Source organism: Alosa sapidissima, chromosome 1 (assembly GCF_018492685.1).
Source record: "Alosa sapidissima isolate fAloSap1 chromosome 1, fAloSap1.pri, whole genome shotgun sequence".
NCBI classification, from domain to species: domain Eukaryota; kingdom Metazoa; phylum Chordata; class Actinopteri; order Clupeiformes; family Clupeidae; genus Alosa; species Alosa sapidissima.
The window spans coordinates 36,623,445-36,649,894 of record NC_055957.1 but is presented as its reverse complement, the minus strand read 5'-3'; the positions used below and the strand labels follow the sequence as shown (position 1 = coordinate 36,649,894).

Genomic DNA, 26,450 nt, shown 5'->3' with positions numbered 1-26,450 from the left:
TAGTGCTCTCATGATGCCATAGCAACAAAGTCAGAATACAGTACATAGTTTTGGATGTGTGCGTGTGTGTGTGTGTGTGTGTGCGTGCGTGCGTGCGTGCGTGTGTGTGTGTGTGTGTGTGCGTGCGTGTGTGTGTGTGTGTGTGTGTATGTGTGTGTGTGAAATGCAGAAATGTATTTACAGCAAAGGTACACCCACATACATTGTTTCCTGACTGTTGATGCTGTTTGTCAGTTTGTAAAGTTTATGCGAAGTAGGAGGTAACGTTAGGAATCACTGATCAATGTGATTGGTTAGGATGGACTAATGATTTCAAACGTAACATTACTACACCTCTATCTTTATCCATGCTAGCTTGTAACCAAATCTCAACCATGCAGTGACCAGACTCTATTCACTTTGTGAATGAGTCTTGATTTTCCCAGGCAGGGGGGTTCTATCAGGAAGACTCAGGAAGCAAGAATAAGGTTTACCATATTTAATTGGATTTTGAAGAAGGTTAACATTGCTTCTCCTTAGAGGATTACTGATATATACAAGACAGCATAATGAAAAAGAGTCTTTGGCGTAGGCCCCGTCCTCGGTCCAGGGCTCGGAGCGTTGAGACCCTCACAGCTCCTGCCGGATGGGTACGGCAGAGGCGGAGCCTACCCCTGGACAGTATGGCAGGGACCAAACTGGTGGTGGTTGGGCAAGGAGGGAGGAAAATCAAAAGTTGGTACCTGAGAACAGCAAACAGGTATGTGAGTGAAGGTGTTTTAAAGCATGTGTAGACCGCTGACGCTTCCATTACTGTCAATTTCATGAACTCACATGAGCAGAGTACCACCTTGTACAAAGTGGATCATGTGTCAGCGCAGGTCCACATTGGCTACTCAGATTATTATTCATTATTTTTTCTGCATGTGTGTCTCTCGAGCAACTTGGAGTTAAGTGCCTTGCTCAAGGGCACAACTGTGGCAGTCGGGAATCAAGCCCAGGTGGCAACTGCACGCTAGCCAAGCTCCTCAGCCACTTCACTATCACCACCCTCAGATTCAAATGCTTTTTTTGTTATGTTATTGGATTCAAATGCTATTCTTGTTATGTTATAGGATTCAAATGTTATTTGATTATTTGAAGGTAGAACTATCTGATGTTGCTTTAAGACAAGAGACAAGACATAGAGGATGTTCACATCAGGATTCGTCCGTGTCAATGATAGATGCTTGTCTGACTTCTGCTCATTTTACTCTCTATGTCTTCACTCCACATCTCTCTCTCTCCCTCTCTCTCTCTCTCCCACTTTGTCCCACTCTCTCTGCTTTGGCATTTGCTTTATCAATGTTATTTAAACATTGCTGGAGACCCTGGCTCTCAACCTGATCACTGATGAGGTGCTCAGTCTGTCTGAGTCGGACTCCACTGCCATTCATCACAATTAGCCTAACTCCCATTATAGTCAGGGAAGAGTGAGCCCATACTTTTAATAGAGCCACATCAACTCGCCTACCATCCATTCTGCTAATCCATTAGGTAGGTGCAGCACATCAACAAGGGACAAGACATGAGACACACTTCCAGGCCAGTGAAGAGATCTGACTTCAATAAACCAGGCCAATATGAATACAGGCCAACATGAACACAGGGGTACATAAGGCAGAACTCATCGGTTAATTGCTAATTATTTATTGATGCCTCTAAGGCCTTTGACAGAGTAATAAACTATTTGAAAAACTGAGCCAAAGGGGTGCCGCTGACAGCATTATAGAAAATATGGTAACACTTTACCTGACGGGTGAGTTCATAACACATTCATAGCAGCTGTCATAAACTGCACATAAAGCATTCATGACTGTTTCATGAGACATGATCAACGTTCATACCAAACCTTTCATGAATGTGGAAGACAGAAGGACGACAACTTGTCAAAATAAAAGTCCAACAATCGCAAAGCAGCATCGCTGTTTATGTAAACTAGCCTACATTCAGCTGACCCGTATTTGTGTAACCTGGATAGCCTACCATTGATTTAATCTCTCCAGCCTTTGTAAATATTTCATGAATATCTTATGAAGTCTACATCGACTATACATTTACTATACAAGTTGTGAAGTATTCGTAATCACTGAGTTTAACACTGGGAGGTAAACTAGCCTACATTCAGCTGACCCGTATTTGTGTAACCTGGAACAGTTGGACATTCCCAGTAGCAAAAGATGAGAAATCATCTGCAAAGGTTACATCATAAAACAAATACATTTTTATGAAACATAAATTATTTGCTTGACCATGTTCTGTCTTTTTGGCACTGGAGCATTACATTAATACACAGGATTAGATGTTAAAATCCCTTGTGCCAAAATCGAAGGTAAAAACACATTCAGAAGCCCCTGCTCAAGTTTAACTTTAAAAAGCACACTACCCACAAATCCGCCAACAAATGGTCACAAGCACAATACAAATGGCCCATCCAACAGCAGTAGCCTATATAGTATGCGGCATGTCATTGGGGTTATCAAGTGGGCACCCTCATTCACCGATGTTTCGTTAAGTTAGGCCCACGACACCTCATGAAGGCTTAACAGTGAAACCAGCGTCCTGGAGACACTCCCCTCCATGCTGCCACCATATTACCACATTGAAATATCCAATACCCAAAATACTCTTAACCAGCCCAGGCATGGTCAAGGTTGGCTAGGTTGGTCCGTCCCGTTGATGTGGACTGAACCATAACCATAAAAAACCTTGGCCAACCAACCATCAACCTAGGCACAGCCCATCACAAACACAAAACAAATTAGCCAGTTAGCTTGGCCCGTTAGCTTAGGCCCCCCCCATCCCAAACACAAAACAAATTAGCCAGTTAGCTTACGCCCCATGCTGCCACCATATTACCACAACAAACATCCAAATACCCTTAACCAACCTAGGCATGGTCTAAGTTGGCTAGGTTGGTCTGTCCCGTTGATGTGGACTAAACCATAACCATAAAAAACCTTGGCCAACCAACCATCAACCTAGGCACAGCCCATCACAAACACAAAACAAATTAGCCAGTTAGCTTAGCCCGTTAGCTTAGGCCCCATCCCAAACACAAAACAAATTAGCCAGTTAGCTTACGCCCCATGCTGCCAAAAACCTGTTTCGTTAAGTTAAAGGTTAAACAGTTAACCTTTTGGCACTGGAGTAGCCCATTGACTCAGATGTGACGTGATCAGGTAAGAGGTTTGGAACAAAAACGGCAATGCTGCTTTGCGTTTTGTTTCTGAGGACTTGTATTGTCTTTAATCTTAAATTGCTGTCGTTCTGTCTTCCACATTCATGAAATTTTTGGTATGAATGTTGAGTCATGTCTCATGAAACAGTCATGAATGCTTTATGTGCAGTTTATGACCGCTGCTATGAATGTGTTATGAACTCACCCGTCAAGTAGCCTAAAGTGTTACCGAAAATATTATATTATAAGAATCCGTGCTTACTGGTAGGCTTGCCAACCAGAGTATGCAGGTTAAATGGGGTAATACAGTCTCTGTCAAAGCTTGTTGTGAATGTACTGCAATGTAAAAAATGTATGTGTATGATCTTACATTATGTGACATTTCAGGTGAGATTATAACCTCAAATTTATAAATTATCTCGAGAAAATATGGGAATATACATTCTGGGAATATATGTGTACTGATATATATATATATATATATATATAATAAATTGAAAACAAATTATTACGGTACTTTTTAATTTTCAATAATTCTACCTTATGCAACTGTCAGCATAATGTGTATATAATGTGTATAGTTCAGCATAGTTCATGCTGACTATCATAATACCCTATAAACCTGTTTTAGTCAGCAGTTACACACTTCTCCAACCTGATTTGTTGTAGGCAGGTTGAAGGCTACTTTTCACCATTATTCTGTATTTATTGCCGCTCTTTAATTGAAAGTGTGATTGATTCAGCTCAGTGTCAGTGCGTCACTCCTCAAGGCTTATAAAGTAGTAGAATATCAGTCGTGTCGGTGGTAGATTTACTCTCCTCTGCAGTGTCTTGTCACATAAGTCAAAATAGGACATCCCTGGATCTCACATTCCTCACAATGACACACAGAGTTTTGTTATAAAGAGTAGTAGACTAAGCAGGAAAGGCATTTGGAATTAGGAGTAATGGGCAGTAACCCATACAGTAGCTCTTCAGCTGTGTTACAGTGAGTATGTAATGCAATGGTCATGGGTGCCAGAGATATCATCTTATTTATTTGAATTTTTTTATATTTTCATTACAGCTCACACCATCCAGAGTTTCCAAACAAATTAGGAAATTCCCACTGATTTACATCATTGGTGACTATTATTAGATTATGTGTAGATTACTTTAACATTGAACCATGGAACTTTCTGTTGGTTAGTGAAATAAGGGTTGCTTCATTGGACTTGCTTTTTTATAACCTCAGTAGTCTTTATTGGACTTCCTGCAAACACTTCTCCAGGGGTTGAGTCGAGGGGCAACATCAATAATTCCCAAAGTAATGCCGTTTCCAGGCATCATACCCTGCTGTTACTGCATTGGCAGATGGAGCTGTGTAATTAACCCAATAAGGTCGAAATCCAGTCGTGACTATCCCATGCCAGCTTCAGTGTCAGAGGAATCTGGCCAAACACCTATGTCTATTTTAGTAAGAGATTCAGGTGTCTTACACCGCACACACATTTTGGATATTGCAAATGGAGGTGTAATCACCATCTAAAATGTATTAGATAATTATCTTTGACTTGATATTGTTTTCAAGTATTTGCCATTGCATTATGACATAAAGAAGCATCATGGACTGAATGCACAATTAGTTTCAGATTTAATCCACAGTGAGCTGCATCACCATAAAGTTTTTAGTTCCAGCTTTGCACACAACATAATAATCTTTTTATATTAAGACACTTATTGCAAAAACATTCCTAGACTCAATGAATAATTCATATGCTCATTCATTTGATATTTTTGTGGTGCCGAGTCTGGCCAAGCACTGCTTAAAAGGAAAGGAGCATTGTGGTTTTTAAAAGCATATTGTTAACGTGTGACCAATATCAGGGAGACCGCAGGTTTACAGCTATATTTTGTTTTTGGTAAGGAGGGCTTCTGTTGTGTGATTGTGTGATCAACACAGACCTGCCAAGTTACAAGATGTATTTCAGTGTAATAACACTCCACAGAATAGTTACTTGTCTGTCTCCACAAATTAATGTCCATTTGAAAAGCAAGCAATTGATCATCAATTGTACCAAGAGGGTACTACGTGAAAACACAAATCCCATCAGTTACTGTTCCCCTTGTCAGTATGGTAAGCCTATTCTCGAACCAAATGTCAAAATTGATCTCATCTTCCCAGAGTGTCTTTGTGTCTCCTTGGATCATATTTGGTAGTGGAATAATTTGCTATCTTTTCATGGGCACAATTTTACCATGTCATACACTGTAATTCCCCAATTCCCACAGTTCATTTTGCCCTGCCATGAGACAGAGAGAGAGAGAGAGAAATAGAGAAAGAGTAAGAGAGATGGAGAGAGAGAGAGAAAGAGAGAGAGGGCGAGAGATGGAGACTAACACACACACATACAAACAACAAATGTTTGCGCTGTGTGACACTGCCTCGTGGGTTAGATCTCAAGAGTACAATGGCAGATGCTTTGTGGAACTTCAGCCCCGGAAAGCAAATGAACTCTGTCTCCGGCCTGAGGATAACGAGATCGTGACTCTGTCATCTGTTCATTTGCAGGGATAGAGTGCTTGCTTTCCTCTGCCAACTTGTACTCTATACAAAGGATGTAATTAAGGTTCTTCTGATGAGCATTTGTGTCTTGTGCATGAGAGCAGCACACATCTCTGGCCTCTACAGATATGCAGTGTATTCAATTTCATTCATCCCAGCCTGTGTGTTGAAGTAAACTCCAGGTACAGGAAAGCATCTCTGTCAAAAAGTGTTATGCACCTAGCGCAAAGCAAATGTGGAGGGAATTGGTTTTGAGCCTGAGTTGAGCATCAAGGCTGTTACCCTTTCACATGTCTGTAAGTGGATTAGAGTGGATATGGCTGGCGTGTGTTTTCATTATCGAGAGCAGCTGGGGTGTCAACCTGCTGGCCAGTGCTCTGTAATGACTGCCGAGGGTCTGCGGAATATTCAGGGTGCGTGTGGATTGTTTGTGACAGGTTGGTCAGCAGCCACTGCTCTGGCTTTCTGCAGGTGTAGCAGAGGGCATCAGGACCTCCATCCCTCAGCGATGTGGGTATGGAGGTATCAGTGTCGTGGCCCAGGGGTAGCCTGGCCACAAAACCCCTTACTACAGCAGTCACATGATCCACCACATGGCTGTTGATTGGCCCATGAAGTATGTGCATGGAGTCATGTTCACATGGTGTAGGAGTTCAAGTACAAGTGCTTGAACTCTTGTGTACAGTGTAAATGTGTTAGTTTGTATGGCCACCATAAGAGATCTTGAAAGAGAAGTCATTTTCTATTTACTACTATTTACTCATTTTGAACACATGCATAATGTCATAGCAGCCTAGTTTACTCAAATATGTGACAATGTTATACATTGTGCATACCCAAATTTACTGAATACAAAAACGAATAAAAACGAATATATACGAACGTTATACGAATACAAAAAAGTTATATGACAATACATTAAAATATAAGCTTTAAGATTTACAACTGATTTAACAGTTAACAGTTAGAACTGTTATTCACCTCAATAATAGTTATCCTAACTGACTACTCACTATCTGTTACCTCTACATTTTCTCTAAAATAAGAAAGCTTTTAAATAACCTTTTAAACAAAATATTCACATCCCACATAAAACCTTTCTGTGACACTTTCTTTCAATACAGTACATTACATGCATCCTTCATAAAATACACACTACATATTTGTCCTACTCTTATGCATGTGGATGGCAAATACCCTTATAAAACCAAAAGGCATAAAATGACAAATAAAAGAGTGTGATGATCTGATAATGATCCATCTGAAAAGGGCAAAGCTGTCAGCTGGCTACGATGCCATCCAGATGAGGAAGGGGGTGAGGATGGTGGGCAGGGTGGTGAGTGGCGTGACGGAGCCGAGGTAGCTCATGATGCCCATGCCGGTCAGGGCCGACAGGAGGGCACACTTCCTGCTGCAGAAGATCTTCCTCACTGCCTTACAGAACTGGGAGAGGAAATGGACACAAGGAAGAAGGGCACACATGTAAGATTCTGAGACAGACAAAGTATGACAGAAAGATGCAGCAAAGACTTAACACAATGCAGAAAGTCCAGACTGACCAGACTGTCCTAAAACAGGTTGTTCTCTGAGGCATGGGATTGGATTGCGTTACTACGTTATCTTTAGCACTTTCCTTTTCAATTTTTATCATTTCAAATATAGAATTTTCAGCATACATTTAATGTTGGCTAAATGATTGTGTGTCTAAATGATCACAACTTGTGTTAGGGTAGCTTTGTACACTAGATGGAGCTGCTCTCATTATGATTGCCAATTATGCTCCCAGTCCCCCACAAACCAAGGCTTGCTTTTGAGATCAACTGTATTAACAGAAGGATTTAGGAGAAGGCTAAATGCCTGGGGAAGAACATTAGAGAAGTCTAGTTGACGATTGATGTACACTTCTTGCTATTCTGCAGAAGGTTGCAATTTACATTTCTCAATTTTCTTTGGTTTATCAGCATTGCTGTTTTCAAATATCAGCTGTAAAGGTCAATATGACCTTTAGTCATGACAGCTCTTCATCACTTGAATTCCTTCTGTTGGACAATACCGTCTATACAGCCCATATAGATGTATGGGATCAACAACATATCTACAGCCCACAGTCTGCAATTCTTCTATGAGATGTATCCCTGATCTCTCTATCCCCCTTATCCCCCCACCAATGTCAGCACAGTGGTGTAAATAACTCAGCTTTTAACAGAAAAAACACTTGTTTAGTCAGTGTAATCTGAATACGCTCATTCCAAAGACTACCTACACGTGAAATAAAAGCCCCGTGGAATAAGTCTTAAGTTTAATTGCTCAGTAGTCTGCATTTCTGGCATTCTCACAAGAATTGCAACAACTCTCTTAAGAAGCACCTGGCCTCTTAAGATCCTTCACATGTGAGCATGACCTTAAAATACTCTGGCCTGAACTGTTGTTGCCTTATTTTCCCTGCTATAATTTCACACAGCCTCAAGAGCAAGCCCTCAAAAAAGTCTCGACTGACACAGATACAGTACTTTACACATTATTTCAACTCTCAGGAGCCCCAGGCTCCAGTCCCAGCTGCTCATTTTGTTCCATGTGCGGCCTCATCCCACCCAGCCTCCCCCCATCCTCTACCTGGTAGGTCTGAAAGCTGATGGCCGTGCCATAGCGGCAGTACATGACGTAGTGCTCACAGTTAAACCACAGCAGGCTGTAGGCCACGTCGCCCAGCAGCTTCTCTGCCCGCTGAGCCACCTCCTCTGCGTCTAGGGCGAGCTGGCTGCACACATGGTCCATGTGGTTGACCAGAATCTTTGAGCCGTAGGCAAAGTCCTCCACTGTGTCCACGCGTACGCTGGCCTGCTTGGCGATCACCCCCATGATGAGACGGTCGTTGGTCACCATCTCGCTGATAATGTCCTTGTTGGTGGAGAACAAAGGCACGATGTCTGGGATCAGGTGTGCCACCCTGTTGTTGCCCAGATAGATGCCAAAGTGGGTGAACAGGGTCCTGGGCACCTCCAGGAGGTCACCCCGTTTGTACAGGGACAGGTCGTACATGGGCCTCCTGCTGTCCTCCCCCTCCCTCCTCTTCTCCTCCCACCCCTCCTCATCCTCCCTCGGGTCCTCGTGGCCCTCCACACTGCTGCCGATGAAGAACACGGTGAGGAGATGGAGGGGGAACATGTTTGTGTGCAGTAGCTGAGTAGACCCTTGGCCCTGTTTTATGGAGGCCCTACTGGGAAGGGCCTGGAGAGGATTTAACAGCCTACAGAGTCCTGCAGAGCCCTACAGAGCATGAGTGTGTGAATAAACAGCTTTACTCCACCACACTAATGGCGGTGGTGGAGGTTGTATTTCACAATACAGTTCCAAGCCTCTTTGTCCATACATTAATGTAGCCCATTAAGTAGCTTTGAAAGTTGAAGTGACTAAGTATTCGATTAGAATCAGTTGTATAATGCTTACTTGCTTTATGTGTGAAATGTGATCCATTCTCAAATAAAATTGGCCTCTTTTTTGATAGCAGTGCCGAGGTGTCAGTTCATTTTTTAATCAATAAATCAAGCAGCCAAAGCCGTTTAAGAACCAGAGAACTTGAGTACAGGCTATCTCTTATACCACTCACCTGGGCATCCAGCTCCAATGAGAATTTTACAGAATCTTCAGCCACAGAATTACTCAGCACAAAACTCATCTCATCCATATCCAGATAGTTTAGTTTAAACAAGTGTTTGACACGAGTGGCAAAGGAGTGCATACAGCCTTACACGGTGGCCTGTATCGGTCAGTCAAGGGTTCAGAAACAGTTCTGAATTTAGAGATCTGTCAATCGATTAGTCATTATAGATATTATCAATAATTAAAGCTCATATAAAAAATGCTCCACTGAGGTCATAAAGTAATTTACATTATTAGAGCCAGAATAAAAAAGAAAATAACACAGACATCAATATTGTGTAAGCAGCACCTTCAGGTGTGCCGTGGAATTTTGAGGAACCCAATACGTTTTTTTACAGGCTCATGAAATAGACTATAGGGCTATTTTTAAATGCATAAATGACACAGCTTCTTAATTTAAAAAAAGCTCAGTTAAAATCATGTGAGCATACCTATTGCTGTGGTCTCAGCTCATTAACATTATGCACAGAGAAAATATGGGCATAAGAATGAACACCCCCGTTATAGCCTATAATAATGTGTGTGACAACGCTACTTTATAATCAGCAGAGATGGCAAAAGTACTCACTTCCCGTACTCAAGTAGAAGTACAAATATTTGTGTTAAAAAATACTCTGGTAAAAGTAGAAGTACTGATTTAACTTCTTTACTCAAGTAAAAGTTACAAAGTACAGGCTTGGAAATTTAGTTAAAGTATAAAAGTAAAAGTCTTGTAAATGACAACCATTTGTTATGCAACGGTACCTGGATCACACACAGTGCCAGTCTCTCTTTTTAAATCTTCCCCTTGGGCCATTTCTAGGCTTTCACCCCCAACATTGCACTGCCTACTTCAGAAGGCAGTGTGTTCTTTTGGCCTACCATCAAATGCTGGACATCTTTAGAAAGCTAAGATCCTGGGGCCTCATTTATAAAGCGTTCTTACGCACAGATTTGATCTTAGACCGTGCGTACGCTCAAATCCATGCCAACGCTCAGATTTATAAAAACCGTCTTTGACGTGGAAAAGTGCTTATCTCCACGTCAGGTTCAAACATGACGTACGACCATTTCCTTGTGGTAATGCCGCGGTACTGCAAGTAATCTGAGGTCCAAGTGCGATGCATTTTCAAAATTCCAAGACCAACGATCTCATGTCTTTCTTTGCCATATGCATGATCAATATCAGAAGATTTTTAAAGACGTTTTTGGACGCAGCTTAATGTTTCATGATTTGGCATAAAAGTGCTAATGAGAACTTTAGCCCACTTAAGAAAGTGAAAAGACGTATAGCTTACTTATTTCACAATATCTAAAAAAAAAACCCACCAAGACCTACGATAGAATAATTGAAACATTCTTACAGGTGATATAGTATATTTAGTATTCTCACCAATCTAATATTGACCATTAAATGTCCAATTGCCCTCGTTTAGGAGAGGAAGGCATTCAAAAAGGCATTCGAACAGTTTGATAATGTTGGAGGTTATTGTGCAGTATTGGGAATATAGGATAGTATTTGATCATACCGTTTTGAATGTTAAAAGTGAATAAACTTTTTTGAGAGGTGGATAAACTCTAATAAGAGGTGGGTAGGCCTAAACTATATTCCTGAAATTGCAGAGGTGGATAAACTCCGTTTACTCGCGTTTAGCCTCCACTACATCCTAATTTGCGCTCATAGGCCTATTCCCAGCTTCGTAACAGAAAGGTAATATTTGACTGTAAGCTATACAATGTAGGTAGGCTATAGATATTTTATATCATACATAGCGTACACAACCAAGGGACGGAAGTTATCCTCTGAAAGCAGGGCATCTTCATATTTAGTGTTGCGTCGGAGTTGCAGAGCGCGCATCTGTTTGCTTTTTTTGACTGGCAGTGCCCAAGATCAGATGACAATACGTGAGTTGAATAATGTAGGATAAAAATATAAAGGTAAGCCTAAAGCAAACAATAAAGGACAATGTTTAAGGCATTGGACATTATTGAAAGAAAATGATAGCAAAGATATGCAGAATGAATAAAAAATGACCGGCGAACTATAGCCTATCCTAAAAGAAACGTTAAGCCTACATGACATATCACGCTTATAATTTAGTCCTCTGTTTTGTAGGCTAAATCAGCATATTACCCTGGGTCATATTGGAAACGTACAGTAGCCTACTGTACCATAACGTACAGGATTATAGGCCTAGAGGTCTTTCCTTCATAAGCTAGGCCTACCCATTTTTTCTACAAAGTAGGCCTAAACATACGAAATGTTGATTATTCACATTACTGCAAGCAAAAGGAATGAAAGCGAGCAGAGAACAATGGACATTGATGCATACGATCTCTTTCCAGAAAGCTTTGCTGGAAAAAACATAATTAGTTAAGCTATTCGAACTGACGCATATAGGCTAGTTAACATCAGATGGCATAGGCTAGACCTATACAATGTTTTCAATATATAATTGTACATAAGCTACCGCTTTTAGGCCATTGATTTCATTTAAACATATGCTATGATATTGATGAGGGGGTGTTTACAAGGCGGAGACCTAAAACCATCCGGCTGCATGCGCACAAGTTGAAGTTCATTTGTGATTTATAATGGGCACATCTGGAAGGGTGGCGTACGCACGTTTTTTTGTGCGTACGTTCGTTTTCTCTGAATCACACGTACGATCATTTCAGAAATGATCTAAGATCAAATGAAGGATGGTTTCTACGCAACCCTTTTATAAACGAGGCCCCTGTAGTTTTTTAAGAAGCAGTGGCACAGAGTTACAGAGCCTAGAATATTGTTTTTTATTTCTTTCTGCCGGATAACAAGCATCTCTGAAATGACCACATCACCATGTTTGGTGATGGTGGAGGTTATTGTCCAATGTTTATATAAAACAAGTGCCATTAAGTGGTTCATAGAGTGTTGATGAGTGTACATATTGTTATTGTGGATAATACCGTGATTTTTAAATGTTAACAGTTGTAATTGGTGGATAAACTCTAATAAGAGGTGGATAAACTATTTCTGAAATTTCAGGTGGGTAAACTGCGTTTAGCTTACTTGCGTTTAGCCTCCACTACATTCCTGTTCAAGACCCAATGCTGCATCTACTTATTATGACCGCCGCGCAGCGAAGCGGCGGTCATATATGTTTAGTCAGATTTTTTCTTTTTTTTTTTCTTTTTCGCATGTCCAAATTTCCGTCAAGGATTCCCGGGACACTGAAAGACCCGGGTAGACGAAACTTGGTGGGCATGTAACCCCATATGGATAGCATGGAACCATCGTTTTTCGTTTTGATCTGTAGCCCCCCCGCTGGACTGCACCCCCCGAAAGGAGGGTAGGGCAGACACAGTTTTCTGTGAATATCTCGAGAACCGTAAGGTTTAGGAGGACCATTTTTTTTGTATGTTGATCTCAAGGGGCCATGTCAACCCATTCCATTCCTTTCATGTATAGCGCCACCTAGTTAAACACAAAAAAGTAAAAATGAGGTGTTGTAATCGCAGGTATCATAGTCAAAACTGCACGAAATTGGAAGTGTAGGATCATTATGACACCCTCTGAATGCACGCCAAGTTTCGTGGAATTCCGTTAATGGGGGGCCACACAATAAATTAATTTATGTTACTATACACCAACTGGCCTGTAGGTGGCCAGAGACAGTTTTCTGTGAATATCTCGAGAACCGTAGGTAGGGCCTAGGAGGTCCACCTTTTTTTAGTATGTTGGTCTTAAGGGGGCATGTCAACCCATCCCATTACCACTTATTTCATGTATAGCGCCACCTAAAAATTAAAAAGCAAAAAATTAGGTGTTTTCATCACAATATCTCTGGCTGACATGGTCAAAACTGCACGAAATTGAAAGTGTAGGGTCATTATGACACCCTCCGAATGCATGCCAAGTTTTGTGAACTTTCGTTCATGGGGGGCCTTACAATAAAATCATTTATGTGTACATTTAGTGACCGTACACCAACAAGGATTCCCGGGACACTGAAAGACCCGGGTAGACGAAACTTGGTGGGCATGTAACCCCATATGGATAGCATGGAACCATCGTTTTTTGTTTTGATCTGTAGCCCCGCTGGACCCACCGAAAGGAGGGTAGGGCAGACACAGTTTTCTGTGAATATCTTGAGAACCGTAGGGCCTAGGATGACCAATTTTTTCCGTATGTAGACATATGTACGCATGCATGCACATGCACAAACACACATACGCAGGCACACAAGCACACACACACACACACACACACACACATAAACATAAACATGTACACGCACACATGAACACAATTCAAGAATTTCTTAGATTTATGAACAGGCAAGATGGGGGTGGGGTTGTATAAAATGAATTTTACATGTGAAATCTATGAACTAATCATGTTTTGATACTTGTTGTCTAGCAGATACCAGTGAGAATTGAGTGTGGATAATGCAATTTAGTGAGACAGTTAGAATCATATAGGCCTTTCAGCGTGATTTATTTTTGTTGAAAAAATGTGCTGGACTGGGCGGCGGTCATATTTTGTACCGCTCTGCGGTACATCTAGTTGCTAACGATATAGGCTATACTGCAGCTAGAAGTTAAGGAAGCACCAAAGGCGTAGAGAGGAGGAGGGCATTTTGACTAAATTTAATTGAGACATAGCCTACTACTAACGTTAACGTTACTGCCATCAAGCTGCATATATTCCCACCCGCTATTGATGACGCGAAAAATAATAACGGTAGCCTAACTCCACTGAAATTATTTGAAACTAAAGTAACGAGCCAGTTTTGTAAAATGTAGAAAGTACCGATATTCGTGTTAAAATGTAAGGAGTAAAATTAAGTCAAAAGTCGCCTCAAAAATAAATAGTAAAGTAAAACATATCTGAAAAACCTACTTGAGTACAGTAACGAAGTTACTTCCCATCTCTGATAATCAGTAACCATGAGTCGGTGTGCCTGGGCGTTTTGGTTTGACTTTGGTCAAGAGGTTGACAACCTCTGCTCTATTACACTATAATTGCATCACATTAAAGGATTATGTGGAAAACTCCCATGATCTATTGATGATATATGATTAGTTTTCCTTCAAGACCAAAGCAAAAGTCTCTTTGTATGCAAACAGTTTTAAATGTGACTGATATCCATACCTGAAAACATGTTGTGCATCTTGTGAGCATTGTGATTGGTCCAGAGGGAGGATGCTCTATGACAGGGAGTGCTGTCCTCTAACAGGACCATAGGATTCCCTAGTTTTCTGTGAGAGCTGGCTAAATTCAATATGCTGCATGGATCAATGGTGGGTGCAGTGTATCACAAACTTCTCGTGACTGCAAAGCAAATTCTATTCAGAGACATGATCAGAGACATCAAATTCAAAATGAACATATATTTTCCATGAAATAGTCAAATTTGTAATTTTCAACATTTGATATGTTATCTGTGTCCTTTTTTGCAACTAAATATGAGTTTAAGAGATTTGCAGATTATTACATTCTGTTTTTATTCACATTTTACACAACGTCCCAACTTTTTCTGTTTTGGGGTTGTACATATGTATGTATAAGGGGAAAATATATTCATTTTATTGGTTTTATTAAAAGCAAACTTTGTGAAATGGGCTTGGGACAGTCACACCATATGAGCTTTTCCTGGTTTGGCTGAAAATTGTGAAAAACAGGAATATGACTGGCATGAATGGTCTATTATGTTCATATAAAACAGCTTTTTCTGAACAATATAACCACATTTATTTGCAGATTAGACATTTCTTTACTTATGTTTGACATAAAAAAGGCCATGTCATGTCAACCACCCTGATATACTTGTATTAGCATATATGGAAATATATTTTAATCTTTACAAAAGAAATGATACAATCAAGACAGTTAATTCTCTTATTCAGTACAAAAATAGAGCATCTAAATATACTTCAATAAAAAGGCTATACGGGCTGTAATTGCACTTTGCGTAGATATCAGTTTTCAGCTGTGCCAAGGTAAGGAGGATTTCACTGAGGAATGTGTGCTCATGCAAATGGTTACTCAGACAGTTAACCTACAGCCTGAGATATAAAGTTGTAGAGTCATCACAAGGCCTGTTAATCAGCGATGTCGTAAGCGATATTGACAGACACGTCGGGAATACGGTCAGCATGAACATTTCTGTATCGATGGTTTCTAACAGCACCCTTTAGTTAGTGAGATCTGAAGTGTGACAACCAAGTGTGGTCTCCCCTAAAAAAAAAAAAGAACCAAAACAAAGTGGAAATAGACAAATAAATCAATTTCAAATAAATTGTCCTGATCAGTGCTGCACACTCTTACATATCTTCAGCAGCCTAAGCATTCTCAAGCTGTTTAATGACCCAGAGATCCAAAACTCTGTGTGCAAAATTAACAGACTAAAGCATTGGCTTTAAACAAACCATCTTATTCTGTACATATCTCTGGGATGATGCATTTACAACAAACTTGAACCCAGATGTTCATCTGTTACATCTGTTACATCAGTTCTTGAGTGGACACCCTAGTGTGAAGTGTTCATGTTTAGGTTCCTCATTGTAGTCCATGTCCATCAACCTGCCATCCACAGTGTGAATGGAATAAGTACTGCTGGCAATGTAGTTGACGGTGCCAGGCCAAAACAAACAATGGACAGCACTCCCAGCGAGATAGTCAGCAGGACACTCCTCTGGTCACGGACGACTGTTTTCAGAACATCACAAAACTGATGAAAAGACAGAGGAGAAATGACACATGCAATATCAGTAACACCATCACTCTACTTCCATTGACACTTGTTATTCAGAATGAGTTATTATGATAATTTAATTAGAAGATTTTGTTTTGCATTGAAAAAAGTTTGTATTAAGTGAAAAACTTCAAAATCGAGAATTTTACTCAGAATCGGCTTTAATTGAACTAACATAACAATTCATGTATTTAGTATAATTAGACCTGTACCTGATCTGTTTGCTGACTAACGGGTGAGCCGTATCTGCAATACGTTACAAAGTGTTCACAGTTATTCCAGAGCAGGCTGTAAGCAACTTCTCCCACCAATTTTTCTGCTCTCAGTGCGACATCCTCTTGAGACAGTGCCTGCATTTTCATTCTGCTGTCCATGGTGTTGACGAAAATACTTGCGCCATATGCGAAATCTTCCACGGTGTCGACGCGTATGCTCGCTTTCTTGTAGATGCAGCCAAGGATTAGCCTCTTATTCGTCACGACTGACCTTATCTTCTTCTCGTTAATGGTGAGTATGGGCATAATGTCAGGCATGAGATGCGCAACTTTGTTGTCACCCAGGTAGATACCAAAATGGATGAAAAGAGTACGCTTCACCTCCAACAAATCCCCCCGCTTGAAGGAGGATGTGCAGCAACCTTTTTGTTCTTCTTCCGGCCATAAGTTGAAATTGGATAGAAGGAATAGCTTCTCAAAAACGAACGTGAGTGAGTCTAGCATTTTGTTTTTCTGGTAATTTGTAGTGATGTTAGGGGTGTATTTATATGTCTAAAAACTAGCTTTGGCACGTGTCGTGTAAGGTGGGGACAATGGTACGGCTAACTAATCCTAAGAAAATGATTGGTTGCGAATAAGTTTCTCACGGCTTGCCCGAAAGACTGTTAACCCCATGAAAAATACGATAGTTCATTCTGACAAAAATATGTTGCATTTGTGTTGTCAACGTGTAGGCTATCTATTAGAACGGATTCGAAACGAGCTTCATGCTAATTGTATTTACTCAAAACAGTGAACTGTAACAATCTGACAGTAACTGCAGCTAGAAATTGCCCATGCATTGTCATTAATGTGCACAACATTGATTATGGCATACAGGATCATTACTGTCCAATAATGACAACACTAGGTAAACTTTATTGGTAACGCTCTATTTTAAAGTTCACATGTTAGCAACTAATACATACCTAATTAATTCCTGTATTAGTGACTTGTAGAGCATGTGTTAGGCAACATTAATAATACTAGTATACTGTCTGAATAAATACCGAATAGTGGGAGAACAGTTGTAGAATAAGCAAGTATGGCTTCACCTCATTGCTGTATTTCACTGCCCAGGTTGCTGTGTTAAACAGCACTTAACAACTGGGAGATTATTCTACAACTGTTCTCCCACTATTCGGTATTTATTCAGATAATATACAGACAGTATACTTGTGGGTTATACTGTACATATTCTCTTTTGGTACTTACTACTAATTAGTAAGTAGAGATCAAGGCTTACTAGGTCATTATTTAGATTATATCAAGAATAAAGGCCTAATTCGTCATGAACAAGAAATTTGTGAATACACACCTAACAAATTATTAATGTTGCCTAACACATGCCTTACAAGTCACTAATAGAGGCATTAATTAGGTATGTATAGTGGCTAACATGTGAACCTTAAAATAAAGTTGTGACAGTTTCCCAGCAAAATGTGATCCAGGCTGCAACATATTATGTACACAGCACATGCAACTCACTGTGCAAGTGTGGGTCACCTTTCTTTCTAGAACTGACTGAGGCACAATGCATCCTACCCACACTACCTGTAGGCAAAAATATACAGAAATGGGTGTGGGAAAAATGGTCATAAATGCCACTGCTAATATCCAATATATTCATTCATTCAATCTTTATTTATTCACGGAGGTTCATTGAGGGAAATTCTCATTTTCAGTGAAGCCGAAATATATATATATATATATACATAGAGAGAGAGAGAGAGAGAGAGACAGAAATAGTGAGAGAGAGAGAAATTGAGAGATGAATCCAATGGTAGAAACAGATTTTACACATTAACTGAAATATTGCTGCAATGTCTCAAACATTCTACTGGTAGTTAGTGTTAATTTCGTCAGACGAGACGAGAGGAAATATGTTCGTCAACAACCTTTTTTTTCATGACTAAGACGAGACGATGACGAGACGGCAGTAATGTCCTAAAACACTGACTAAGACTATCTTAAGATGCATTATTGTTGACGAAAAAAGACGAGACTAAAATGTTTTGCATGAAATAAAAACTAAGATAAAATCTCTCTTCATTTTCATCTACAAAATGAGAAGACAGAATATTTAGCTGTTACGTTTTCAAAATATTCCGAATGAGTTCATACGCAACAGCTTTCCTGTAGGCTAGTCTACGTGCTGTTGCTGCAACCCTGTGGCTGCAACACGAAACTACATGGAACAAGAACACTGGAGATTTTTGCCAGAGTTAGCAAGCTACCTACCTAAGCTTTATGCCACAATGCTACATACCCAGAAGTTGAAGCTTCTCTCATACAAATTAACATCCCCCAGAATGTCCATACAAAAATGTTCATCATGTAATGTCAACTATTTAACTAGTTAGACTGATGATGCAAGTAAGCTAATATGGAAAGTTCGCTAGCAAGTTAGCTATGGCTAAGATGGAGAGTCTGTTTGGGGAATGTGTTGTGTTTGGGCGTATATCGCCATCTAGTGAGGCGGAGTAAAACATTAATACTTTGGTCTACGACAGTGTTTCTCAAACTTTTTCAGTTTCAGGACCACTTAACTAACCCTAGCTAAAAAAAAAAAAAGATTAGACCTACTTCAACAGTAGCCTATAATTAGTCTACATTATAGGCTTACTCACTGAACCACCTTGCTTGCTTGTCTTTGCACTTTGCTTATTGTGTGGATTCATACTGTATGATTTAAACTGGCATATCTTACATAGACAGTGTTGCAGAACTGTTTTTACATACAAGTTGGTTCAATATTGCAAACAACTCATCTATATTATATTTTACCACGTCTGCTCGCGGACCACTTGGGATAGCTTGCGGACACTAGTGATTTCCTGACCACACTTTGAGAAACACTGGTCTACGAATATGACAGTGGTCCAGTCGAATCTTTTACTGTCTATGGTCAAATCCCAGCCGAGCTATAACTGTAGCTCGACTTACCTGTGCATGTAAACATACTGACTGACAAAAATGACTGACAGAATGAGTAATTATAACAGCCCTGTGGACTCACAATATTGTTGGAAAATTGAGATGTGTGAAACACTATTTGACTCAAATGGTAATCAGAAATAATTTGTTATAAAAAAAGACTAAAATGTGTTGACTAAAACTAGACTAAAATGACGAGACTTTTAGTCAAATAAAACTTGACTAACAAAAATGATATTTGAATGACTAAATATGATAAAGACTAAAAAGGACATTTCGTCACAAGACTAAGACTAAGACTAAATTAAAAATAGGTGACAAAATTAACACTACTGGTAGTACTGAAACTTTAAACCATCTAACCTATATAGCTGATCTGAAATGGACAGAATGCAACGGACCCACAAACAGATTAAACAAATTCTGTACAAAAGAACCACAAAGCTGATAAAGAGACTCAGACGCCAATGAAGTTCAGACGCAGGATTTGGTATAGAAGGAATTCCATGGCCTAGTTTATCGAACTTATTGCAATGCACAGTGTGTAACGAGCCAACACCGGGCCCTTAGGCAAGATTATCAAGGCAGGCCCCCCTGTGTCTCAGGCTGTAGAACTTTGAAATTGTCCAAGTTCAACGTGTTTGCTGTTTTGCACGAAATACGCATGTTCACTTAGCCTACCATATCCCACAATCCCCAGTCACAAATTACACCAAATTACGCCTGGTTGCTCCGGGCCCGTAAGCGATTGCATACCCTGCTTACCGATAGTTACGCCACTGGCAATGGCAAGTGGGAGATAATTTGTTAGACAGCAAAACAATTGAGAAAATATACTGACCTGAAATGATATCTATCTAAAAAATTGCTGTAGTGTGAGAATGACTTTTATGGCATAGCTATATTATGCCTCGAAATTTCATAAAAGCAGTTCTTTTTCCAGTCATTATATTAAAGAGGCAAAACTGCTTCAACTTTTTAGACTGATGATAATGTCAGATGAATTTTGTCATACAGAACTATGAATGGCTCCTTGCAGGAGAGAGAGAGAGAGAGAGAGATGATTTCGCTCAACCTGCAAATACCTATTCACATCATTGGATAGTGTGTCCAGACTCCAGACAATTATCAGATAGCGTCTGTCCAGTCTTCACCTCTGTCCTCAAACTACAATCTTCCATCTTCAGTTTCAGGGGATTACCTCTGGGCATGAATCAAAATGTTGTTCACTCTGACCCAATTCACTGGGTCACCTAGTTCTAATTGCTCAGCAAGATTACTCTTTGGGATCCTGAAATGTTATTGTGTGACTGATCCAAACAGCAGTGTTGAAAGGAGGTGCGCTGTAAGCTTCTTTGGGGTTAATTGGCAGTGGGACAGAGGACAAAGAAAAGCATCAAAATGGCCACTGCCTCCTCTACCCTTTCACGTCTAAAGACCGGTTGTGCAATGCTGGAAAACTAGAGCAGTTCACTCACTGATGGAGTGTTTCTGGAACATACAGGGTTTAAGGTATGGATCATACTGTAGTATTTCCCATTTAAGATTTCTTGCATTGATTTGGTTGCCATACAGACTGTTCTCAAATGAATGGAATGTAAGAGTAAAGTCGCTTTCATTGATAATAAAAAAAAATTTCCCTCCCATGCAAATCAGCACCATGTATTGTACCATTTGAAACCATATATTGCACTTCTTCCTGTCATTACAAATATATTTCTTCCTGGCATTACAAATATAGTGCAATGGCTATTTTATTCAGGATTAGATTGATTAGATAAAGACTGTTTAGACTACCGTATTTTCCGGAAAATTAAGTCGTTCCGGAGTATAAATCACATTAGTCAAAAAATCCGTCATGGACAGGAAAAAAACATATATGAGTCGCACTGGACTATACTGTAAGTCACATTTATTTAGAAATGTATTTCACAAAATCCAAAACCAAAAACAGAGACTATGTAACTGGACTATTGAGGCCAAAAAGATTAATGTTAATGAAGACAAAGAAGGAGTGAAGGCAGCCAAGAAGAGGGCATTCACTGAAAGAAAATGCCATGTGGTACACCAAAATGTAGCTAAAATGTGGAGAATACAATGCAATCAAGCATTTTGGGCAATGTGGAGTCACAAACTGGCAGCAGATTAAATGCTCACAAGAGAGAAAAAGATGGTTTTAAAAAGACGTGACCGAAGCAAGCCAGGCATAGATCTATAGGCCCGAAGGTAATTGTAAAGCAATTTACAAAAGATTCACTGAACAAAAATGCTGATATGGTACATGAACATTTAGCTAAAAATGTGGAGAATGCAATGCAATCAAGCATGTTGGGCAATGTGGAGTCACAAGCTGGCAGCAGATTAAATGCTCAGGAGAGAGAAAAAGACGGTTTTAAAAGGACGTGACCAAAGCGCAAGCCAGGCGATCAGCCTATAGGCCCGACAGTAATTGTAAAGCAATTTTGACAAGCCGGCAGCAGATTAAATGCCCACGAGAGAGAAAAAGATGCGTTTTAAAAAGAGGTGCACAGACCGTTTTTTAATAGGACGTGCTGACCAAAGCTGCAGCAAGCAGGTGATATTTAGACATTTATTTCACAAAATCCAAGACCAAGAACAGACAGATGTAACTAGACACATAGATGCCAAAAATATTGAGAATTCTACAGGGAATGTTAATGAAGACGAAGGAGTGAATAGTGGCAAGAGGCAAGCCGAAGGCTGCTGACGAGTGCCCGCGCTAATTGTAAAGCAATTTACAAAAGATTCACTGAACAAAAATGCTGATGTGGTACATGGAAATTTAGCTAAAATGTGGAGAATGCAATGCAATCAAGCATTTTGGACGATATATTGACACAAGCTGGCAGCAGAACAAATACTCGGCCAGCCACCTCCGAGAGAGCGAGAGAAAAAAATATGTGCATTTAAAACCAGGGCCTAAATTTCAGCGCGGGATTGCGGGTATTGCGCATAAGTTATTAAGTATTTAGCATAATAATAAAAGTCCCACAACTCCATCATAATGAGAGAAATTCCCACACATGTTAGCTGTCTGATAACGTTAATCTAATAATGGAGCGGCCTGAATGCGGGACTATTGACTGGACAGACCAACTCTGACTTCAATTGAACCCCATGCAGACACACACGCGCGCGCGCATGTACCACTTTGCGGGTGCCTCTCTCTCTCCCTTTCATTGCTGAAGTCAAATTATAGCCTAGGAGGTGCTTCTACATCAACCGCGATCGACAGAAAAGGAAAACAAACGTTTAGCGATCAGGAACCGTCAGGAATTTTGCAAACACAGAAGCGTGACAGCCTATAACGCAAGAGAACATGGATGTGTTCTCCATTTGAGGAACGTTATAATCGATTGCGGACGTGGACAGATACAGACACGGAGCGCATAGTAGGCCTACTTTCACTTTCTAGTGTGCGTATTCAGTACGTGAAAGATAATTAGTAGCAAAACAGCGATCAAATATTAGCCTACATGGCAGTGAGTTTTGTTTTCAAATATTTTCATGCATGTGTAGATAACGGGTAAGGAATGTTTAGGAGACAGACTATCGTAAATTCTCAAATTATGGCTGGGGTCTTTCTTATTTAGGCTGCGCAAAGCACAGCACCTTTATTTGGGCCATGGGTTACTGTTTGATTATATTGCTAAATATCGGGACTGATGACCACTGAAATCTGTGGGGTATTTGATGGTTCACTATTAAGTTTCATGGGATTTCCATCCGCTTATTGCGAGATAAGGCATCTGCTTTCATTTATTCATGGAACGTGTGTTGTGCTGAAATGGAAACCTTATTCAGCCTAAATTTAGTTCTTTTTTTAATTATGCATTTACTTTTTTATAAAATTCGTAGGCTGATTGTGTTTAAATGTAGGTTACTTCTTCAGCCTCTGGCAAGCTCAGAAGGGGGCGGCATGCAACTGGTAGCTTGAGAGCAACGTGTTGGAGACTCATGGTGTAAGACAATGACTTTTCATTGGCAACAATATTAAACCAACCAACAATATAAAATATGAAGAAGAGCTCTTTTATGAGTTAAATTGAAACAAAATTATTACTGGCCTTTATTTGTCCGAATCTGAGGCCCAAATAGACTCCTGGCCATAATTTGAGGATTTAGGTATGCAAGTGTGTTTCCGGCATAGCGCTAATCTCTGACTGAAAGTGCAACTTGTGCATTTGAGAGCGCTCTCTCGCAGCTAGACAGTAATGTTTCATGTAGGGTTCATGTCAGTTAATATGAATTAACATTTAAAAACATGTTCAATTATGTATTTTTTCATATATAAGTCGCACCTGACTATAAGTCGCAGGGCCAGCCAAACTATAAAAAAAAGTGCGACTTATAGTCCAGAAAATACGGTAATATATTCACCCTTTGTAATTTCATGTGAAGGGTGTTGCATTAAAGAGATGTTTCCTCTTTCAGGAATGTACAACTGTTTACTTACATGAAGTGTATGTTACTCAGCTGGCAAATTAATAAAACTAAAGTTTGACTGAAGAATATTTACACCCCATTGGCTTACAATTGTGTGTGTGTGTGTGTGTGTGTTTGTGTGTGTGTGTGACAGAGAGCGAGCGAGAGAGAGAGAGCGAGAGAGAGAGAGAGAGAGAGAGAGAGAGAGACCAATGAAATGCACTTTCAAAAGGTATCAGTATCTTTGGACCTGTAGAGATTTACTGGTGGGCATCTAATGAACCCCAGCAGCACCCAGCAGATGTGGAGTAAAACCAGAGGTCTGTCAGGCAGGACAGGAGTGACTTCCAGGTCATTGCAGAGGCCTGATGAACTCTCCCTGCCCCTCTGTTGTTAGAGTCGTATCTTATGATAGTAGTTCACACCAGAGACATGAGTCTCTGCAGACTCAGAATGCAGTGGTGGTCTTGTCATCTTGTCTTGTTGGACAAGTGGGTGTCGTCATAGCAACAGATGTGGGAGTTGGGGACATTTCAGGACATTTCAGCACTGGTTCAACCACCCTGATTTGACATGCTGGCATCAGTATGTGAAATAATCTAAATAGAGGCAGAAATTGTTGACATTCTGAAATCTTTACTTTAGCCAACCTAAGAAAACCTATAATGTGCAATGGTAAAAGTGACTGTTATTAGCGTGTACTTAAGGTTGATTTCTCAAAATCAAGTAAATCAAGATTGTTTGCATACAGCGTTACAATGTTTTGTTACTTTTACTTTTCTGCAAAATGTATATAGCTGCAACAAAACAACACAGCACAATAATATACAAAGCCTAATCTCAGGCACAACTGTTTGCCATAGATGTGTTTAATGTCATCAGAGAAGAGTCAAATAGTCGGGTGTATTTATTAAACTATAGGTAGTTCAACAAGAATTAAACCCTAAATCAATACAACCGCTAAAGCTAGGGCTTGTAATTGTGTATTATTTTGAACTGTCTGTACTAATAAAAAATTATGACTCTACAAAATCACTTTAAGCTCATAAATCCCAGAATGGATTGGTTGTTTATGAGTGAGTGAGTTATTTTCCAAATGCTAAATCGTTGAGATCCCCTTCTGTAAGAAGGTTAGTGTGCTCCCAGTAGCACATGTTTCTCTCGTACCATGATCAGGGTCGGAGCAGCAGACTTAATGCTTTTGGCCAACTTGTGAACTCAGACCCTCATGGAAGCAAGGCTGAGACCAGCCCCTCTGTCTTCCAATGTGGTGGATTAAGGCCTTCAGACTTGAGTGCTGGTCTTTGATTACTGGGCTCTAACCTTTCATAGTCATTTTGTGTACATGCCGGCCAGGGGCAGCCTTGTGACCCTGTGTCACTGCAATAAACCAATGCCCTTTTTTGGGAGTTAGTTTATGGAGTTTTCCCATATTGAGGTAGTTTATGGAGCTTTTCCATATTGAGGTTACAGCAAGGCTCTGATGAGCTCAGCTGTTACAATTAAACCATTTTCATTTTGTCAGGAAAAATGTGTCTGGAAATTTCAACGTTGACACGCTGGTGACCCCAGCATATCTTATCAGTTGTTTGTGAGTCTGAAGATTGAGCAGCATTCTACTTGGGGCTGGAGTGGCGTCTTCCATCTGGTCTTGGGCAGTTCAACTAGAGGCCATTGCTGTTTAGGTTCAGACTCACAGTTCACTCTCAAGTATGAAATCTGTCGCCTGTTGCAACCCGCTGTTATTAAAACAGTTCACAACAAAAGGCAAGATTTATGGCAGTACTAGTCATCTAGTACTACAGCTGCCATGATCGGCCATTATTGAAATTAGTAATAAATGGCTCTTTCTTGACTTTCTTTACCTCCTGCTACCTCCGCTGTGACCTTGTTACAATTGGGGCTAGTGATGACCTTGTTCGATAGCAAGTCAGAGGAAGATTGTAAAACTCACTGACCTAATATTTACCTTTTCTGCCAACGTGATCTGTGATATATTGTTTGCTAGGTTTCACTTATAATTATTCACATCAAAGTGTTGGATTTTCTACCTATATAAATTCCACAATAGTCACCTTATATGTGTGTATAACATGTGTATTATTATTACTTACATGTAAATATACATCAAAATAATAAACATAGTATAGTATGGTTATATAGAATGACACTGTATGAGGTGTACAGAATATAGATCTCATCTCAATGTGTTAATCGCTTTTAGAATTACAGTAGAGTCCGTATGAACATTCCAAGGTCCAGTGTATCTTGGTGCACTTCGATGAACTTAGCATGTCAAATAAAGGACACATGAGGACAGTGATTCTGCTTATACTCAGGGGCCATTGAGGACCTGATGCTCGCTCCTCCTTAAATGTCTGTAAAAAACAACATTTAAACTATTTATAACTGATTGTCCTAGCTAATTGGCTACAAATAAACAAATCTGAACTTGAGTCATTTTTGCACTTTAGATGGTTTGTGTTTGTTCCATATTCATCTATAATTAGTCTATCATTTGTGATTCAGAGATAATGAATTGTCATGAAATGAATGTAATGAAATGTTTCTATTATTCAGCTCTGCCATGAAAATTGTTTTTTACATATTGTATTTTAAACATACACCCTAATATAATTTATAATATAATAATTCACTTTTGGAACTGCCTTTTCAACTTCACTTTGCTC

General features: G+C 39.9%; 2 protein-coding genes and 1 long non-coding RNA gene across 3 annotated transcripts; 1 reads left to right on the top strand and 2 right to left on the bottom strand.

The window, feature by feature from the left end:
* The first annotated feature begins 237 nt into the window (after positions 1–237).
* Positions 238–20,225, top strand: LOC121720013. The gene is made up of 3 exons (XR_006034434.1): positions 238–318; positions 10,093–10,097; positions 20,214–20,225. It is a non-coding gene; the product is annotated as an uncharacterized LOC121720013 (long non-coding RNA).
* On the bottom strand, positions 7,032–8,909 carry si:dkey-30k22.5 (lecithin retinol acyltransferase family protein). Its single transcript, XM_042105832.1, has 2 exons — positions 8,358–8,909; positions 7,032–7,187 (listed from the first exon to the last, which is right to left on the bottom strand). The coding sequence occupies exons 1-2, from the start codon at positions 8,907–8,909 to the stop codon at positions 7,032–7,034; spliced, it is 708 nt and encodes a 235-aa protein (XP_041961766.1).
* On the bottom strand, positions 14,951–17,001 carry lrata (lecithin retinol acyltransferase a). Its single transcript, XM_042105840.1, has 2 exons — positions 16,336–17,001; positions 14,951–16,099 (listed from the first exon to the last, which is right to left on the bottom strand). Exons 1-2 carry the CDS (start codon positions 16,840–16,842, stop codon positions 15,947–15,949), a joined length of 660 nt encoding a protein of 219 aa, XP_041961774.1. The 5' UTR covers positions 16,843–17,001; the 3' UTR covers positions 14,951–15,946.
* Positions 20,226–26,450: the final 6,225 nt, after the last annotated feature.

What these genes read in the sequence shown, in the direction of transcription:
- lrata (XM_042105840.1), bottom strand. Translation starts at nt 16,842, where the DNA reads ATGCTAGACTCACTCACGTTCGTTTTTGAGAAGCTATTCCTTCTATCC. An exon ending in TTAGTCAGCAAACAGATCAG is followed by an intron (nt 16,100 to 16,335) that starts GTACAGGTCTAA and finishes TCTTTTCATCAG; the next exon opens with TTTTGTGATGTTCTGAAAAC.
- si:dkey-30k22.5 (XM_042105832.1), bottom strand. Translation starts at nt 8,909, where the DNA reads ATGTTCCCCCTCCATCTCCTCACCGTGTTCTTCATCGGCAGCAGTGTG. An exon ending in TCAGCTTTCAGACCTACCAG is followed by an intron (nt 7,188 to 8,357) that starts GTAGAGGATGGG and finishes TTCCTCTCCCAG; the next exon opens with TTCTGTAAGGCAGTGAGGAA.